The sequence below is a fragment of the Rhincodon typus genome, chromosome 27 (genome assembly GCF_021869965.1).
Source record: "Rhincodon typus isolate 14 chromosome 27, sRhiTyp1.1, whole genome shotgun sequence".
NCBI classification, from domain to species: domain Eukaryota; kingdom Metazoa; phylum Chordata; class Chondrichthyes; order Orectolobiformes; family Rhincodontidae; genus Rhincodon; species Rhincodon typus.
This window is the reverse complement of record NC_063358.1, coordinates 25,934,720-25,950,896: the sequence shown is the minus strand read 5'-3', so window position 1 is coordinate 25,950,896 and position 16,177 is coordinate 25,934,720. Positions and strand designations below refer to the sequence as shown.

At 41.2% G+C, this 16,177-nt stretch overlaps 1 protein-coding gene across 1 annotated transcript; it reads right to left on the bottom strand.

Moving 5' to 3' along the window:
• Positions 1 to 216: 216 nt before the first annotated feature.
• On the bottom strand, positions 217 to 14,513 carry LOC109933245 (alpha-L-fucosidase 1). The gene is made up of 8 exons (XM_020532213.2): positions 13,975 to 14,513; positions 11,020 to 11,154; positions 9,816 to 9,953; positions 8,042 to 8,147; positions 6,297 to 6,497; positions 5,301 to 5,488; positions 4,454 to 4,553; positions 217 to 988 (listed from the first exon to the last, which is right to left on the bottom strand). The coding sequence occupies exons 1-8, from the start codon at positions 14,328 to 14,330 to the stop codon at positions 848 to 850; spliced, it is 1,365 nt and encodes a 454-aa protein (XP_020387802.1). The 5' UTR covers positions 14,331 to 14,513; the 3' UTR covers positions 217 to 847.
• Between the last annotated feature and the right edge of the window lie 1,664 nt (positions 14,514 to 16,177).

The window sequence follows — 16,177 nt, the reverse complement described above, 5'->3', positions numbered from 1 at the left end:
TCAGGTGGCACTGTAACAGAAACACCACTAAATGGTTAATGAAAATTTATAAACGGTTAACTGAAGCTTATCAAATCAAAATAATATTGTCCAGGGTGATGATATACTCTGGCCCTTGGAGTGCCCACCAGTCTCTAACATTACTGAGTCTAAGGGCCCATTTAATTAGTAGCAATAGGGGATAAACCACTAAGTTACAATGATGAGGCAATTGTCTTAAACAAGATATAGTTTATTACATGACAGCATTAAGTACAAAATACATTGACCAGTTAGGCATAATTACAAAAAAGACTCATTAGAAGCCAGAGATGACACATCTGATCCTATTGGGAGTTCATGTTCAATTATTTTTCCTCCTCCCAAAAACTGTGTGACCTCAGAGTGGGTGGAGATTGATGCAGCTTCAATGTTAACTCTTTCAGAACCATTGCCTTGTAGAACACTAACTTACATATCTGGAGAAGGACACCTTAAAATAAAACAACACAAATTTGGAAGATAACATTATTACAAGACTGCATTACCTAGCAAAGGAGTTAGTGAAAATGGAAAAAGGAGCCCCTGAAAAACAATTTTAAAAAAATCAAAATACAGTCAAGAAAATCTCAATAAAAAAGGGTCCTCCAAACCAAAATTTAAAGTAATCTCTGATTCAAATATTCATTTAAGTACCCCTAACCATTGAGTCAAATTTAATCAATAAACGGTCTGTATAATCACTTTCTCACCAGTTTTTAAAACCATCCCCTTGGCACTGTCAAATCCTTTGATTGACATTTATAACGGAAACAATAAGCTGCTTTGAAAGACAGACATTCTCAATTAAACTGGCTGCTTTTCCCGATTATGAAACTCCTTCCAGTTTCACTGTCCAACCATCTTCTGAGGGGAGAGCGAACATGGAAATAGAGGACAGATACACAAGAATGCCTTTCGGTGAAGAAACTGTCCATTTCAGAGGCTCTGGGACTCCCAGCATTGTTACCTAGAAAGACGACAAAGGACATGAAACAAAAAGACTAACCAATACACCAAGCCTATTGCTTCCCCCAGACCAGGTTTGTTAAAAGGTTATCTTACCCAGCTTTAACTAGTTGAATTCAGACCCAGGACTGGGGGTACAAATGGTGCTAATCATCAGAGTCCATACCTTCAGATAGAGCCAAGGCACAGGTAGCAACGCCTCTCTCTTTCAACAGCGTCAATGTGCTTACAAACAAATACACATGAGTGCTCAGCTCCATAACAAGTCCAGTACCTCCAGCTCCTATTGTCTTGGATGAAGTGACCAAGTGCAAGTGGCCATTTTTTTTTTTTTGGAAAATATCTGCCAGGATACATTCTTGGTGCAGAGCTAGTAGGAACTGCAGATGCTGGAGGATCTGAGATAACAAGGTGTAGAGCTGGATGAACACAGCAGGCCAAGCAGCATCAGAGGAGCAGGAAGGCTGACGTTTCGGGCCTAGACCCTTCGAAGGTTCATCCAGCTCTACACCTTGTTATCTCTTACCCTAGATTCTTGGTGCTGTGGCTTACATCAGTCCTTAACTGTCCTCCCACATGGGTACCACCCTGCTAAAAAAGGTCTCCATGTGCTGTTTTCAGAGCAGATTTTCCCCCAGGGCAACTGAAATATTTTAACCGGAGTTTAGTGGAATGAAGATAGGGTAAGGCTTGTGAGGCTTCAATGTTTATTATTTCCCTGTCAAGGATCAGAAAAATCATACAAAAGGTTTAGTATAATTTTAGTTGCATTCTTACATGCCAGATTACACATTTCTCGCCTGCTCTCACTTTAACATAAAAGTGTTCTACCTCACTGACTGTGAATGCTACACACCTAAAAGGATATGAGTGGGTGGAGAGGCAGGAATAAGGGACCATGAAACAGGAGAAGCACCATGGCCATGCTTGAATTGGAAATCTGTTCGGTGAATAGATCTATCAAATCTCATTCATCTGCAGCGATTGCATTGCAAAACTGCAAGCTGTTTTAAGCATAAAGAAATTAGATGAATTAGAAGTGGAGGCAAATAAGGAATTAGTTGAATTACTGAAATCTGGCTAATGACAATGAAGTGGAGGTGCGATGTTGTACGGGGTGGACAAAATCAGATGTCACATGACACCAGGTTATAGTCCAACAGCTTTATTTGAAATCACAGGCATTTGGAGAGCTGTTCCTTTGTCTGGTGAAGGATTACCTGATGAAGGAGCAGTGTTCCGAAAGCTTGCAATTTCAAAAAAGAACAAGACAAAAACAAAAAGAAAAAGCGCTTTATATGACCACTGGACATTTTTACAGCCAATGAATTTTTTTTTGTTAGATGTAGTTACTCTTGTAAGGTAGGAAATGTGGCAGCCAAATTACACTCAGCAATTCTCAAAGATCTATTTTTTCTGATGCTGATCAAGAGAGAAATTTTGGTCAGAACACTAGCAATAACTCCTATTCAGAATCATCAGGGGGATATTGGTATCTGATGGTATAATGCTCTCTCAGCATTGCTCCTGGAGTGTTCACTTTGAATTTTATGCTCAAGACCTGGAGTAGGATTAGAAACTGCAGTCTTGTGATTCAGAGGCAAGTGTGGTACCAAGTAAACCACAGCCAATACACAGGCTGGCTTATGCAGGCTTTAAAGAAAGGAAGGTCTACAGAATAGCAAATGTAGAACAGGGAAAGTTACGCACATGAAAGAACTGAAAACTTGCATAAAATGTTTTTGGGTTGATGTGGAAAACAGAAAACAGAAAACAGGAATAACGATACAAGGCTCCTGCAATAAAATGCAAGTACCACAGGCTGCTCTCAGAGAGAGGTATGAACTGCTAGTGACTTTATACTGAGGGTCAACACACCTCAAGCGAGGAGCAAAGTCTTCATGGTGACTTCAGCTAGCACAGGAATTGAACCCATGCTATTGGGTGTCACTGCATTATAACTTGCCATGCAGCCAACTGAGCTGACCGTGCCTCCAATAAAGTGGAGGTGGGGATATACTGTCTCTAGAGGTCATAAAGATTAGTGATATAGACTTGGCTGTAATGATAGTAGATTTTAATCTTCCTGACCTAGATGAAACTTGAATAGAAAGGAATGTCATGGGAGGTAGCAGGAAATAGAAATATATGTAAATTCTGAAACATACAGGAATGGATTAGGAAAAAAAGCAGAAGAACTAGAAAAATTAAACAAACAATCAAAGGATAAGAAATTGATGAGAGGTGTAAAACAGGAAACAGACACAAATACAGAAGAAAATACAACAGGCAATAGCAAGGAATTCTTTAACCTTGTCTTTCTCTGATATAAAGCAGCGGAGATACTGGATCAGATGTTAGCAGTACAGGGTGGGAGGACAGCATTTTGACTGAGGACAGAGAAGTAGTAGAATAATTAAACAATTCCTTTATAGTTTCTATTGCCAATGGAAGATGGGTTATCAGTTGTGGGCTAGGAAGCCGGGGGAAAACGAAGTGACATACCCAAGTGGAAAAGAAATAGGAGGGAGATTGGAGGCTGGAATACCCATGTTATTAGAAGAAAAAAGATAAAAAAAGTCTCGAAGTAAAATAAAACAAATAACTTGGTAGTTATAACAAGTGTGCAAAATCAAAAAGGAATTCCATTTACAAAGCAGTAGAAAGTTGGAGTCATTAGCAACAGGTATTTATCTGTAATATATGGCTTCACAATGTTTCACAGAAAGATTATGAACCAAACTTTCACAAATCGCTTTAGGATATTATAGGACATGATTGAAATCTTGACTAAAGAGTAGGTTTTAAGAAGCATGATCATGGAGGAAAGAGAGGTAGAGAGATGGAAAGGCTCAGGAAGGGTATTCCAGAGCTGAGGGTCTTGAAGCTGAATATATAGCCACCAATAGTGATGTAATTAATATTGGGGATATTCAAGAGGCCAAAATTGGAGGAGTGAGATATCAGAGAGTTGCAGACTGAAAGGGATAGATGGATATGAAAACAAGCAAGTTTGAACAGTTGAGGTGTTTCTTAACCGAGTCATTGTAGATCAGTAAACACAGTGGGTGACAGATGGATGGAACTCAGTCACCATTTGCAATAAGCACCTGCCTCTATGATTGAGAGACTGAATTATTAGTGTGCCATCTGCCCTGTGACTGCAGTAAAGAACTTAGAAATAAGATTGTCAGAGATCAGAACGATACCTCACCAAATTCTGTGGACTGGTACTAAATGAACTTTGTTGCTTTAATGTTGATTTCTCCACCCACAGCACCTATGTTTGTTTGTTCATCTGTGCCTGTCCAAATGGTGGGCATAGGAGTTTAATGAGTTAGTCCTATAAACTAACCCTGTCAGTAGTGATGGATAATACTGTTGTCCAGAACCAATTCTGTTCCGGGGAAGAGATCTGTGAACAGGTTAAATAAAGGCTAAGAAGAAACAAATCCTAAGCACTTACTTTGGTGCTCGAAGAGCTCTTTGGAGATTTCAGTTTTAAGATATTATCAGTGGGCCACTTTATGAACATTGCATAAATTGAGGATCCCTTACTAGTGTACCTGGAGGCAAAGAAACAACACAAGGTAAACACTAAACTAAAAGCAGAGGCATGAAATATGATTTTTTTTAAAAAGTTGCTACATCTTTATTTCCATAAATAGTGTGACCTGTCATCTGGCTGATTTTTGTTTTGATTTTACAATCCACAAGAAAATACCCAAAAGAAATCAATACGACATCTGAACTTAAGTTGACAACTTTTTTTGTTTTGCCTCTACTGACACTACAGTCGGTTACAATAAATTCATTGTTTAGAATTCTATTGCATTTAGCTTTCTCTTTAAGTTCACAGGTATTACTGAACTCAAAAATGTTTGTCTTTTAGATCTTTAGTGACAAAGTCTCATGGGGATCGTGACTGCTGAAATTGGGCAGGTATATCTGAAATTTGATAAGTGAGAAGTGAAAACTTAGTTAATCAATTGAGGTCACATCACTTCCATCAAACTAGTATTTAACTGTTGCACACAGAATCACCAATTACAGAATTCAACATTGTCAAGGGTCATGGCAGAGGAAAATAACAGGAATCACTATTAAAAGGTTTCCCTCAAAAGCATGTCATTGTGTTTAGTACCTACTATCTTCATGGTCCTCTCTGCATGTCAGCAGACTCAAAGACATGCAAATTATTTTCAGCTTCTTGTTTTGTCTTTAAGCATAAAATGAAGGTAATAGTGACAAATGTGGAAACAGAGTGAAGGGAAGAAAAACAATTGTTTAAATTTAGCCCTAATAGACATTACCAGATGGCTGTAGAGTTCTCCTTCTGAATGCGCCATGGTTTTGATGCATATATTGCTTCACCATTAACACTTAGCCATTGTCCCAGGCCTTCCAACCTTTCCTGGAAAATTACAGGGATAGTGCCATCTTTGGTGGGACCAATATTAAGCAGCAAATTACCTCCGTAAACGACTGTTTCCAGCAAAGTCTGTCAGAGAAGAACAGTGCAAAGATAAAATGACTGTTTTGTAGTCTACATTACACAAAGTTCCTATTTTAATCCTTGGCCTCAATTAATTGGCATGCACAATCCTTTTCAAAACCATCCACAGCACCTAGCAAAGTCAGAGAATTTACTGTGTTACCATTGTCTACATCATCTCATTTTCTGAATCGTTCCAATTTTACATAATTAATTTTTTTTGAAAAGTGACAAAATTTCCGATCAATTTGCAAAATCCCTCAAACAAATGACAATCATGCCAAGGCAAATGTGTCTCCTACAACTCTTCTGCCCCTAAATTAGAAGGGATTTTTATTAGACTTTTCCCGTATAAAATAAATATTTTTTCATATAAAAGAATTATATTTTGCTGCTGATTTTTACATCTCATTAGAGGCAGAGGGAAAAAAAATTAAAAGGTTTTGACTCTGTACTTTGACTTGACAGGCACTTTCAAAACCCTTACAGTTATGTGCGATTGCTGATATGGAGCATCAATGGTATATATGCCACAGAAGGTTCACAGCTGCACACAACATCAATGCACCCAAGATGTACGTTAGCAATCAAAAGCACCATTCAGAAATTTAGGAAGATTTGGGCCAAGTGTAACATCTCAGCAGAGACTGGATAATAAACTGTGATCTTTCCTTTTGTTCAAATGGTTCAGCTACTCAAACTCACTCTGATGCACTTGTTGACAAGCTAAGATGACACCAGAACTCCAATGTACCTTCATTTTAATTTATTATCATCCCAGTGATGTTCACAATTGGTTATCAGAAATACATACACTGATAATTGATGGCAAGTCCAACACTTCACTCAGATGCATGTTTCTACGATATCCCCATGACCTTGTGTCGATCGAGGTGCACATCTCCCATTTGTGGTTTTGTAGCTTGCTTGGGCTATATTTGTCTGCACAGTTGAAGAATCCACCATGTTTACAGGAACAACCAGCTCCCCAGCGGTCATTGGTTACAACAGTATCCTAGCAACAAGGATAATGGAATATACATTTATACAGCACCTTTCAAAACCTTAAGGCATCAAGTGATTTCCATTCAATGCAGTGCTCCTGAAGCTTGATCACTGCTGAAATGCAAGAAAAATGGCAGCTAATTTGCACACAGCAAGTTTCTCAAAACAGCGACAACATTGGAGATACTCTGTCTTTTAAAATAAAAGATGTTGAATGAGGGATAGAGTTCAAGAATTTCAGATCATGGCCTCTGCCCCGCATTTTTGGATTGCAGCAACAGGTGGTGATTCTACTTTTCCCACTTATACCTCCTCCAGACACACTTTGTTTCTTTACTCGATTCATTACTATCATCTTTCATCATTTAATTTTCCCTGTCTTCTATCCAATCACAGACTTTCCCTTTTGTACCATCCTCCACTACCACTTTCCTCTATCTTGCAGAAAAACTCAGTGTTCTGACAAAGGGTAATTGGCCTGAAGTGCTAATTTGGTTTCTTTCTCCACAGGTTTAAGGGCATGGAGGGAGTAGGAATGGAATCATCTGTCTGCATATCACAGTTACTTCTTTGTAAAATAGTGACCAGAGATTACAGAAATCTCAGAAGAATGGAATGGACAAAACATAAAGGTTGGGTTTATATCTCTAAAGCACAAGACACCTGGGAAGGAAAATAAATGGTTCCTGCAAGAGACCGAAAGCTACAAAAAGTGAGCATTTCTAATGTGAAGAAAACTCCAAGTTAACACAAAGGCACTGTACTAGATGACCAAGTTAGTACAGATATAAAGACAATCGATAGAGATAAGGACACTTAGAACAGGAGATCTATTTTAATGGGACAATTCTCTCACTACAATACAAACTGAGGAAAATGCAAACAGTTCATGACACAGTTTACCCACAGCTGACCCAAGTCATCCACAAGAGACCGTGCTCCTCTTACATTAGTATTTGTCAGTGACCTTTAATTTCAGCATGGACTTAAATGGGTTGGAGTTGAATATTTTACTTCAGAGCCGTAATGACTCCATTAAAATGTACAGGTGATACATGTTGTACTATACATGGGGGTGGGGGAGGGAGACTGGCCATAGAATGGTCAAGTTTAACATAAGCAGCAACCAGGAACTCCCAGCACCAGAGGCCAATACATAACTTTAAAATGGCTGAACAATGCTACAAAGATATCAGAATAATGGGGTGCCTGCACAATAATATTCCACTATCAAATATCCAGGATTATAACTAATGTGGTCCAACATTTTCTAACTCTCTCTCTTTAGATTTACTATTCCGGATAGATGCAAAATAATGGCATAAACACCGCCAAATTCAATTCAATGAGGGGACAACGAAACCAAATAGGATAATGGCACAGAACAGTGTTGTTCAACAGGGGAAGTGGAACAATTTTAAAAAAGAATATTCCGAATATGCAGTTAAAGTAATCAACAAATTTCATTAAACAACCCTGATCCCAATTGGAATAACAAGTTAAAATTGAAATAAATTGTAATCCTCTCTAATGCTCATGAATATTATGAAGTACCTTGACAGGGCTATCATTGTAAAGCCAGGCCAGAAATCCTGTGGAATTCCAGTAGGAATCTGGTGCTTCCCAGTCTCCATCTGACCAGATTATATCTGGTTTATACCTGACAGAAGAAACAAACAAAATTCCCAGTTATTTCCAAGAGTGTAATTATGTAAACCATGCCAACTTATCATGAACAAGAGCAGTCTTCTTTAAAAATTGGCTCAGAGCATTAGTTGTGCTGGCAATTCAGTTGCCCAGGTCCTCAACCAACTTTAAAATGCAACTTTTTCTTCTTAAATATATACAAAGAATCTTATTATTTGTGATGCAGGATTATCCTGAACTGTAGAACTAACAAGAAAAAAAAATCTACTAAAAGTCATAACACATTAGCTAGAATTCTGAGTAATGTCGTACAGGTGCCACATTATGAGTCTGAAGTTATTTTGTTTTCTTAGTAGCATTGATCAGCCGTTTGATGCTTTCACTGACAAGTATCACAGTGCATAATTTATAGCCAGGTTTACTTAATGGGGTCATCATTGTGATCTCTCAATTGGGATGGTGTAATGAACACCTTGGACCACACTTCCTTCACCGCCAACACCTCCCCACAGCCCTACGGTACCTTCCCCTGTAGCTAGCGATGATGCAACACCTGCCCATTTACCTCCTCCCTCCCCAGAATCCAAGGGCCCAAACATACCTTCCAGGTGAAGCAACACTTCACCTGCACTTCCCAGAATCTAATCTACCACATTCGCTGCTCACAACGTGGTCTCCGCTACATTGGGGAAACGAAGCATAGACTTGGCGACCACTTCACAGAACATCTACGTTCTGCTTGCAAAAAAGACCCAGAACTACCTGTTGCCTGCCACTTCAATGCACCACCCTGCTCCCTGGCCAACATCTCTGTCTCTGGCTTGCTGCAGTGTTCCAGCAAAGCCCAACGTAAGCTGGAGGAACAATGCCTCATTTTCCGCTTGGGGACCCTACAGCCCTCTGGACTCAATAATAATTTTAGGGCCTAAACTCTCCCATGTCCCAGCCCCCTACCCCACACACCAGGCCTTGTCACCACATAGCCTGCCGTTACACAGCCCCTGTTGTTAGTCACTAACAGTCCCCATTAATAACTATTCACCCTCCCAGCCTGATTTGACAAAGGATTTGCTCATACTGTCTCTCTTTGGGTTCTATCCTATTGTTTAGTCCCTACCCCACCCACCTCCCTATTTTCTGCATTTAAACTGATGTTTTCCCAGCAACCATCAGTTCTGAGGAAGGGTCACTGGACCCAAAACGTTAACTGTTTTTTCCTTCACAGATGCTGCCAGACCTACTGAGCTTTTCCAGCAACTTTGTTTTTGTTAATGAATAATTAGTTCATTTTAGAAATGATTCTATCTGAAAAACTGACCATAACTTAATATATCTTTTCATTCTTGATACCATTTAAACAGATCATCCCAACCATTTGATGTACTTTTTAGGTCTACATAGTGAAGACAGAAGTGAATGAAATATATTTGTATGCAGAGGGTGGAGAAACTCACAGAAGGCTTGGTATCCATAAGGGAGTAGGTGCGAAGATTTCTCACGGATAACAGAAGATGCAGATACCACTACCACGTAATCAGACTGGATGAGTTTTATAGAAAAAGCAAGATGGGGTCTGGGGCTGATCTTGCAAGTAAGTGGAACAATCGGTAGCAAATTCTAGATAACAAGGAGTGAGCGTATAACGTGTTTCACAAATGAGATGTTGTAAATATTCTATTACCTCATGACTAGATCAGACAGCTCTGGCAATGTTTTATCCATGACAAATTTCTGGGTCTTGAATTTGTTCTGTTTGTCATACAAGTAAAGAGGATTAAACCACTCAAAGAGAGAATGGTACACTCCGTAATATAAATTCCTGTTGCAAAAGAAGGACAAGGTTGATATATTAAATTTCAAAATGGACCACAGTATAGTTTTCTAAACTTTTACATATTGGATAAAAACAAATCTAACAGTGTTAAAATTAAGAGTGCAACAACTATATTAGGTATGAATCTATGGTTATTTAATCTCCTTATTCTTTGGACAAAGTAGGTAAGGCACTCGGTGGAAAAAAAGAACTAGGGCTCAGAGCATTTGGGAATCTATGAGATTGCAAATCCTTCAGGTGCAGGAGAACAACAGACACAGCAATAAGCGAAGACTAAATGAGAGTTCTACCTCAGATGCATTGACTGAGATTGTACCGAGGGAGGAGATAAACACCGAGAAGGACAGAGGTACTGGGAAGTAGTGAGTGTGTTTTCAAGAATCCTTGAAAGACATTTGATGATATAGTCAGACCACTAACCCCAGCAGTGCATTTCAATGACTCTGATTTAGCAAATAATCCCAATTGTTTGAAAATAGGAACCTCCGCAAAACATTAACGATTTCTCTCGACAACACCGCACCTACTTTTGATTTAACTGATAGCATGTATCTGTGTTTGCATGCATTTGCCATCTGAAGTTTCAGATATTAAAGACGGAATGTTAAACTTTTGGCAAATTCGTCAGCAAGTTCCATTTCTGGTCCCAATATCACAATGGAGATATTCTAGCCGAGTTGAGAAAATGACATAGTAAGACATGATATTGACTTTAGCAACTGAATTTATTGATTTAAACCTTCTTTGATCTTTCAGTAAATATGGGAAATACAAACAAAACCATCGTAAAGCCTGCTTTGGACTACTGAATAGCTGCAGGGGTTTCCCACACAGATGTCTGTACATATTTTGGGCACAGAGACTTTCTTACAGGGTATTTGCAATTTTTGAATTGAATTTTTGTGAAATTATTATTGAACAAACCCTGACCAGGCTTGCAATCAGTCTATTCATATTCTGTGGGTTTACCTTGGGTTTTAATTGTCAATATGCATTCATGAGATTGTAAATGCTCTGCAATTTGCGCAAATATGTAAAATTAAATACAAACCGTTTTCGGACAGCGGCTGCTAGGTCACCCACCAAATCTCGATGTGGACCCGTGTCAATAGAGTTCCAGTTCCAGGACACAGATGATCCCCAGTTTGTGAATCCTTCATGGTGTTTGGTTGTTAGAACCACATACCTGGAAAAAAAAACCCATCAACCTCAGGACAGAAGAGTAGTTGGAAATTGAAAGCAAAGTCCCTGACTTTTTTTTTTTTAAATTAATTCACAGGCTGGTGGGATTGTCCATCCCTAAATCGACTCTTAATTGCTCTCTGGACAATCACATTTCTGTGGCTCTGACATCACACACAGTCATAGAGTCAGAGGTGTACAGCACAGAAACAGACCCTTCGGTCCAACTCATCCATGCTGACCAGATATCCTACATAAATCTAGCCCCATTTACCAGCATTTGGCCCATATCCCCCTATACCCTTCCCATTCATATACCCACCCAGATGCTTTTTAAATGCTGTAATCACACCAGTCTCCAATATTCTCAAGTAGATTTGTTGCTCGGGTTGTGGATGCTGTGGTTGGGTCGCTCACCGAGCTGGTTCGTTAGTTCACAGACGTTTCATTACCCTGCTGGTTAACATCATCAGTGCAGCCTGATGAAGCGTTGTTGTATTTTCCCCACTTGCTACGTAAACTCTGGGGTCTGTTGGAATTGATTACCTCATTTCCGGTTTTTCTTTGCAGTAGTGTGTATATAGGGTCTAATTCTATGTGTTTATTGATGGCCTTCTTGGAGGAGAACCAGGCCTCCAGATATTCCCGTGCCTGTCTCTGCTTGGTTTGTCCCCGTCGAACTGATGGTCCTCCTTGTCTGTATGCATGGAGATGACTGTGTATTGGTCATGTCTTTTTGTTGCTAGTTGATGTTCATGTATTCCCGTAACTAGTTTTCTTCCTGTCTGTCCAACATAATGTTTGTCGTAGTCCTTGCAATGGAATCTCGTATATTACGTTGGTTCTGTCCATAGTGGGTAAGGGGTCTTTGGTTTTTATTAGCAGTTTACGTAGGGTTGATGTGGGTTTGTGTGGCACTCTGTTACGGCCGCTGGACATAACAGTCTTGTGGTCAGTTCAGATACATTTTTGATATATGGCAACAGAAAAAAATAGCCGCAGCCTATTCAGCCTCTCCCTATAGCTCAAACCCTCCAAATCTGGCAACATGCTTGTAAACAAAAACATAACTTGCTGGAAAAGCTCAGCAGGTCTGGCAGCATCGGTCAAATCAGGAACAAAACAAATGTTTTACAGCATCCACAGTTCTTTTGATTTTTATTTAATATCCTTGTAAATCTTTTCTGAACCCTTTCAAATTTCACAACATCCTTCCTTGAAAGAAGATGGAGCCAGATGTTTCTTGTCAAAAAAAAAAGTTTCATAGTCATCATTAGACTCTTAATTCCAAACTTTGTTGAATTCAAATTCCACCATCTGCCATGGTGGGATTCAAATGCAGGTTCACAGAACATTACTTAGTTCTGTGGATTAATAATCTCGTGATAATACCATAAGGCCATCAGCTCCCATTCCTACATAACTCTAGATTATTTCAAAGCATGGTCAGCTTTATGAGCAGGGATCTTATATTTTAAAAGAAACTTAGCACAGATTGAAGCTTTATCATCTATTCAAATTGCAAAAGATTTTCTTCCAACAATATTAACACTCAGAACATTTAAGTGACATTAAGAAACAGTGAATACTTCCAAAGAGGTTCTGATAATATAAATAAAATTACACTGCACAACAACAAATCTGCAGAAGTATGTAGTAAATGAAAAGATTTAATATGTGATTGTAGAAGCTATTTTGGTCACTGAATCTCAATTTGCAAACAGTTGAAATGAGGGGGACTAGGTTCATATAATGTACCAGTACAATGAGGATGTGAGAACAGTCAATTATCACCACATGGAGGACAGTACCATTTGCCTATAGTCCAATAAAAGATTAAATAAAAACTTACTTAGCAGTGTGTCACAAATGTGTTTTTGAGAGAACATTACAGACAATTAACTTAGCAAAGAACATTGTAGGTCTTGTGATAAGACACAAAGATGTGGTTGATAAAACACTTCACTTTGATAATATATAAAATGATGGATAAATGCACAATGTAATTACAAAGAAAATATTCCTTTCCCCACAATAGACAGATGGGGTCATTTTAGTTTATAAGATCAGAACCCCTTTGGGAGCATTTTGCTGCTCATGCATTCACCATAACCAATAAATTTTGTTCCAGCATCCAGGAATCACTCAAGGGAATTTGATGGAGTTCAAACCTCATTTGAGGTGAGATTTAAGACAATACATAATCGATTTGTTTTGGGACGAGGAAGCAAAAGTGCTTCTTTTTTGCTAGTCAGTCTCTGACATAACTGTTTTGTTCTCAGAAGCTTATGAACCGCCTGTATTTTAAAGTCTTTTTTACCTCTATGATTAATTAAAGGGGGTGGGTGGGGAAGAAAACGCCAATTTGCTTCAGTTTTCACACTGCAGAAAGAAGATACAATGCCAGTGAAGAGAAATAGGTTGGAAACGAGCAAGACAATTCAACAACGTACAGATAACCCGGGGAGTACTGGCAGGGGGAGTTACCTTTGTTTGTATCAGGTGACCGTGTGTCATATTGCTCGATGTCATATGATTCAAGTGTCTCATGACCCCATCTAAAATAATGCCACCAGCCAAAGCGGAGGACAGCACAGAACTAGGCAATAAAAATGACCTTACTGGTATCAACCGCACCCAGGGCAATTAAAAATAAACAACAAAACTGCTGCAGGTGTGTCAACGCCTCACAAGCACATTCTATTTGGTTTAAATTGTGATTAATATCGATGCCTGTCAATTCTATAAAACTTCCCAGTTCATATTCGATCCCCCCACACCACACATTCGTTACGTTTTCCAAGTTCATCATGCTGTATCGTACCTGGCTCCGGATTTCTGAATCACTTCTGCCCACTGATCCGGATCGAAGAACTCCGCGGTAAATGCCGGGGCGAACTGACTGTACTTGAACCCCTCTGGGTAGTTCTCCTTCATAAAGTTCACATACTCAGGCCGGTGCACACCTTCCCAGTTCCACCAGAACCACTCGCTCCCGAAACTGGGCACGGAAAAGACGCCCCAGTGGATGAATATTCCAAATTTACTCTCATCGTACCAGGTGGGCAATGATCTACTGTCCAGACTCTTCCAGTTGGGCTGGTAGCGGCGATCAGCAGCAATCCTTGGCCATAAGATCCCTGTAATACAAATATAACTTACAAATGTCTGCAACCCCATCGTCTGCAAGCTGCTCTTCTATAATAAGGCGGAAATAGCCTCTCGCGTGATTTCACTCAATTTAAAGTCCGCTCACAATACGGCTGCAATAAATATTAGAGACAACAAGGTGCAGGGCTGGATGAACACAGCAGGCCAAGCAGCATCAGAGGAGCAGGAAGGCTGACGTTTCGGGCCGAGACACTTCATCAGAAAAGGGGGAGGGGAGGGGAGGGGAAGGGGGTTCTGAAATAAATAGGGAGAGAGTGGGAGGCAGATAGAGGAGAGGATAGGTGAAGGGGAAACAAACAGGTCGAAGAGGCGGGGATGGAGCCAGTAAAGGTGAGTGTAGGTGGGGAGTTAGGAAGGGGATAGGTCAGTCCAGGGAGGACGGACAGGTCAAGGGGGCGGGATGAGGTTGGTCGGTAGGAGATGGAGGTGCGGCTTGAGGTGGGAGGAGGGGATAGGTGGGAGGAAGAACAGGTTAGGGAGGCGGGGACGAGCTGGACTGGTTTTGGGATGCGGTAGGGGAAGGGGAGATTTTGAAACTTGTGAAATCCACATTGATACCATTGGGCTGCAGGGTTCCCAAGCGGAATATGAGTTGCTGTTCCTGCAACCTTCGGGTGGCATCGTTGTGGCACTGCAGGAGGCCCAGGATGGACATGTCGTCTGAGGAATGGGAGGGGGAGTTGAAATGGTTCGCGACTGGGAGGTGCAGTTGTTTGTTGCGAACCGAGCGTAGGTGTTCTGCAAAGCGGTCCCCGAGTCTCCGCTTGGTTTCCCCGATGTAGAGGAAGCCACACCGGGTACAGCGGATGCAGTATACCACATTGGCAGATGTGCAGGTGAACATCTGCTTGATGTGGAAAGTCTTCTTGGGGCCTGGGATGGGGGTGAGGGAGGAGGTATGGGGGCAGGTGTAGCACTTCCTGCGGTTGCAGGGAAAAGTGCCGGGTGTGGTGGAGCTGGAGGGGAGTGTGGAGCGGACAAGGGAGTCACGGAGAGAGTTGTCCCTCCGGAAAGCAGATAAGGGTGGGGAGGGAAAAATGTCTTTGGTGGTGGGGTCGGATTGCAGATGGCGGAAGTGTCGGAGGATGATGCGTTGGATCTGGAGGTTGGTGGGGTGGTACGTGAGGACGAGGGGGATTCTTTTTTGGTTTTTATTGCGTGGACGGGGTGTGAGGGATGAGGTGCGGGAGATGTGGGAGACACGGTTGAGGGCGTTCTCGACCACCGAGGAGGGGAAGTTACGGTCCTTGAAAAACGAGGACAACTGAGATGTACGGGAGTGGAATGCCTCATCCTGGGAGCAGATGCGGCGGAGGCGAAGGAATTGGGAATAGGGGATAGCATTTTTGCAGGAAGGTGGGTGGGAGGAGGAGTATTCTAGGTAGCTGTGGGAGTCGGTGGGCTTGAAATGAATATCGGTTTCGAGGTGGTTGCCCGATATGGAGACAGAGAGGTCCAGGAAGGGGAGAGAGGTGTTAGAGATGGTCCAGGTAAACTTAAGGTTGGGGTGGAAGGTGTTAGTGAAGTGTATGAACTGTTCGAGCTCCTCGTGGGAGCACGAGGCGGCGCCGATACAGTCATCAATGTAACGGAGGAAGAGGTGGGGTTTAGGGCCGGTGTAGGTACGGAAGAGGGATTGTTCCACGTAACCTACAAAGAGGCAGGCGTAGCTTGGGCCCATGCGGGTACCCATGGCCACCCCCTTTGTCTGTAGGAAGTGGGAGGAATTGAAAGAGAAGTTGTTGAGGGTGAGGACGAGTTCGGCTAAGCGGATGAGGGTGTCAGTGGAGGGGGACTGGTCGGGCCTGTGGGACAGGAAGAAGCGGAGGGCCTTTAGGCCATCTGTATGGGGAATG

Coding starts and splice junctions, on each gene's coding strand:
- LOC109933245 (XM_020532213.2), bottom strand. CDS start 14,330: ATGGGGTTGCAGACATTTGTAAGTTATATTTGTATTACAGGGATCTTA. Junction 9,954..11,019: donor GCAGCCGCTGTCCGAAAACG/GTTTGTATTTAA, acceptor CTTTTGCAACAG/GAATTTATATTACGGAGTGT. Junction 5,489..6,296: donor ACTTGCCATCAATTATCAGT/GTATGTATTTCT, acceptor CTTCTCTGACAG/ACTTTGCTGGAAACAGTCGT.